Raw genomic sequence first — 3,997 nt, 5'->3', positions numbered from 1 at the left:
GCCTGAACCCCGGGACTCTGTCCCTGCAGGATCTGCCTGAACCCCGGAGCTGTGTCCCTGCAGGATCTGCCTGAACCCCGGGGCTGTGTCCCTGCAGGATCTGCCTGAACCCCGGGACTCTGTCCCTGCAGGATCTGCCTGAACCCCGGGGCTGTGTCCCTGCAGGATCTGCCTGAACCCCGGGACTCTGTCCCTGCAGGATCTGCCTCCGTGCCCACGGCGCAGGAAAGCTGTGAGCCGGCCCGGGGGATGTACGGAGGAACGGGAAGCTCGGGGAAGGCTGTGGGTGCCGGAGGGGCTGGGTTTAGGGCCGAGAGGTGGGATGGGAAGCACGGGATGTTCCAGAGGGGAGGCCCCACCCACCATCTCTGAGCCGATTATTTCTCATTATTTATCATGAGCTGATCCAGGGGATGAAAAACACAGCACCTGGCCAGGGCTCTGCTCATCGGCCTCACTCTTTGGAAAGAGGCCGTGGGAGGAGTGGAAACGGGGGAAACATAAACCAGGGCAAAAGGAGGAAACGCGAGCAGGTCAGGGTGTCTCCTGTGCGGCACTCACCACCATGCGGTTGAGGGACACCCAGCAGTCGTCGGGGAAGTCCTGCAGCATGGGCACCAGGAACTGCAGGCAGCCGTCCCAGTGGCACAGCAGCAGCATCATCCCGATGAGGTTGACGATCCTCACCACGGCGCTGGCCAGGTCGTAGGTCATGTGGAAGATCTGCGGGGCCACAGCAGCAGGTTAGACGGCAGCTCCCCCGCGCACCACCCCAGTGCCATTACACGCGGCAATGGTCCCCAGCCCTGCTGAAGGGACACAAAGGCTGCAGCAGCTCGGCTCAGGCACAGTGTGCAAGCAGAACCAGCTGAAAACAGCTTAAAAACCAAAACACAAAATCATCATCGGTCACCCCTCCTGCCCTGCGACTTTGTCCTCTCATTCGCCATTAAAAGCTCTGTAACTCCTTCTATAGAATAAGCTGGTTGCAAATATTTCTGGACCATCAGCCACTCCTCAGGAGTAAACTCTGTCATTCCATCTTTGAGCTGCAATGCCCTTCTTCGATTCCTGCTCTTGCTGGATGTGTTACACCGTGACCCACGGTGGCAGCTGCCTTTGTGCTGGATGTCAGCTGCAGTCTCTGCACGGCTCAAATGCAACAAGGAACGGCCTCCAGCTCGGCAGAGGCTTCTGGAAGAGGACCTGATTCCTCTCTTTTCTTGTGTTCCCTGGGTCCTGCTGCTACACCCCTGCCCAGGTGGGCGAGGGGAAGAGAACCATGGCACAGAGGGCTGGGGTTCCTCACCCGCCAGTTCCTCCCGTGTGAAATAAACCCACAGACACGGCTTTCTTACGGGTCAGACGGGACACGGCCCGATCCGGGGCAGTGCAAGTGCCTCGCCTGGGCGTCAGCTTCCAAGGCACAGGAGTGTCAGGGAGGCCTGTGACACAGGGGACAGGCTGCCTGATGTGTGGCCAAATCCACACAGCTCCTGGCTGCTCCAACAGGGATAATCCTGCTCCTCCCAGCACCGCGGCACTGTGTGCCCGCCACCTTTGCCCACACCAGAGATCGGCCTCGTGCCGCAGGGAGGCAGCTCAGCAGCTAAAACGGCAGAAAACTTTTGTTACCAGGCGAAGGAATCACACTTTTCCAGAGGGAATTGGCTCAGCCCTCTGCTGTGGGAGCTGCTGTCCGGTTTGAGTGCCTGTTCCACACCAGCCATCCCCGCCTCAGGGTCACACGCCCACGGCGATGCCCGCGTGCCCAACCCACGCCAGAAGGATGAATGCTTGGGGTAACTGCTGCTAACTCCATTATTGCCCTGCACCCGGGCTGGAGCCCACGCTGCCGGTGTGAGAAAGGCCATTCGAGTGATCTTTCGGGGGTGAAAAGAAGAACGTCTCCAAAATCCAGCATGAAAGGCGTTCTAGGAAATCCAGCTCTCACTGCTGACTCAATAGGTCAGTATGAAAGCTGAGCACATAATTCATACAGAATAATTCCTCCTGCTTTCCTCTTTTTTCCTCCCCCTGCAGAAATGATCATTCTCATTTAGATAACCCAGAGCGAATCCATCCTGTTGGAATGGGAGCCCGGGGCTGTGCTTTTAATGAAGCTGGAGCAGCAGTTTGCAGAAGGATCGTTTGTGCCACCAGGGTTTTTCTGTGCTAATGACTTTTCCTCTCACACCTCCGGGTGTTTTTCAAAGAGCTCCAGCCCTGCTGTAACCCAGGGAACTCCAGCCGGGGCCAGGGAGAAGCCCTGTCAGATTGAGGAAGTGCCTTCCTTCCTGTGATAGATGAAAAGCAGAGCGCAGAGCCCGAGGGCATGGATGGCTCAGGGACCAGGTGATGGATATGGAGCTTCTGAGAGGATGGCTGGGATCCATCCGAGTCAGGGGAGGGCGGGGAGCTTTTATTCGGTGCACGAAGAGAGAGGAGAGGGTGGATTCGGCTCCTGCTCTGCACCTTGGGATGCGGACTGTGACTGGGAGCAGAGCCCTGAGGGTGACACAGCCGGGCTGCGGCACCCGAGGAGGAGCTGCACCGTGGCTCAGGGACTGCCAGCGGTGATTACGATTATGGGCTGCCAATGTCCGAGCTGCGGGCCACACAGCTCCGGTTCCGAAGGTCTCGGGAGCCCCCAGCTCCTGCCCGCTCCCTGGAATACGTCTGCATTCCCGTGCGGGAGGAAAACAGGAAGCGTAGCATGCGGGAGAAACTGTGCAGGGCTGGGAACAAACGCCTGCCACTGAGAGGCTCCTGCTGCAAAGAGGTGCTGGTGTTGCGGGGAATTCTGGAGTGCCCTCCAGCACTTCCCTGGCTCACCAGGGAGAGGAGGGCCAGGAACGTTCCAGAAGAGCTGGGCCCTGCACGAGCACAGGAACGTGAGTGGTGACTGCAGCTTCTCTGCTTTCCATCAGGAACACTCGGGACTTTGTGTCCTGTTGTAACGCAAGCCAGGCTGGGCCCCAGGGCACCAGAGCTCCCTCTGCCCCAGCACTGCCTGTGCTTCCTGTCTCTCTGCTGCCTGCACTGGGAGAAGGGAGCCGAGTGTGGATTCACATTCACAGGATATTCTTGGATAGAGTTAATAGCCCTGGTTTTGACAGACCAAAACCGGCTCTGGCTTCAGCATCCCTGCTACAAGATCAGGGCTGTCCTTCCAGCCAAAGGACACCTTGCCATTCTTTTGGAAAGGGCAGCTTGGGAAAGCGGGAGGAGCAAAAGTTCCCTCAGAAAGTCATTCCTGGTTATGTAAGAGCTCCATGTTGGAAATCCCGCGTCTGTGGAACGAGCTGGCGGGATGCCACCAGAAGGAACCCGAAAGGCCGCCCTGCAGCCCCCCTGCAGCAGCGCTGCCACGGCCTCAGCGCTCGGAGGGACCAAGGACGCCGTGGAGAAGCAGGGCCGGCCCTGCCAGTGCCTCCAGTCAGGGCTGTGCGTGAACTGGGCCTGTGCTCTGTGCGAGCAGCCGGCTCGGGCGCTGGCCAAACCACGGCCACCAGAACGCCTCTGCTGCGGCTGGCCAGGGCCACCATCCCTCTGCTGCGGCTGGCCGGGGCCAACATCCTTCTGGGGCCACCAGAACCCCTCTGCTCCAAGCTGGCCACCACCATCCCTCTGCTCCAGCTGGCCAGGGCCACCACCATCCCTCTGGGGCTACCACCATCCATCTGGGGCCACCACCATCCCTCGGCTCCAGCTGGCCGGGGCCACCATCCCTCGGCTTCAGCTGGCCGGGGCCACCACCATCCCTCTGCGGCCACCACCATCCCTCTAGGGCCACCACCATCCCTCTGCTGCAGGCTGGCTGGGGCCATGGGGCTACCGTGTCCATGGGGACATCCTGGGGCAGCACTGGGCAGGGCAGCAGCTGCTCCGGGCACACCCTGCCAGGCCCAGCCCAGCCCACGGCACAGCCCCTGTGCCCGGCTCTGCTGGCACAGCTGGGCTGGGTGTGAGTGCAGAGCTGGGCTGGGTGTGAGTG

The 3,997-nt window shown here is 60.3% G+C and overlaps 1 protein-coding gene across 2 annotated transcripts in view; it reads right to left on the bottom strand.

Moving 5' to 3' along the window:
• Nucleotides 1-3,997, bottom strand: part of HCN4 (hyperpolarization activated cyclic nucleotide gated potassium channel 4) — a 130,071-nt gene that overhangs the window by 32,888 nt on the left and 93,186 nt on the right. For both annotated transcript variants that reach the window (XM_042022683.1, XM_042022682.1), the window contains exon 3: nt 562-723. In XM_042022683.1, coding sequence (XP_041878617.1) covers nt 562-723 — 162 coding nt within the window. The remainder of the gene's footprint in view (nt 1-561; nt 724-3,997) is intronic.

The sequence above is a fragment of the Corvus kubaryi genome, unplaced genomic scaffold (genome assembly GCF_017639235.1).
Source record: "Corvus kubaryi isolate FWS band 111438036 unplaced genomic scaffold, C.kubaryi_AGA036_p1.0 37220, whole genome shotgun sequence".
Taxonomy (NCBI): Eukaryota; Metazoa; Chordata; class Aves; order Passeriformes; family Corvidae; genus Corvus; species Corvus kubaryi.
Note: the sequence above shows the minus strand (reverse complement) of the source record. Positions and strands in the feature narration are given on the sequence as shown.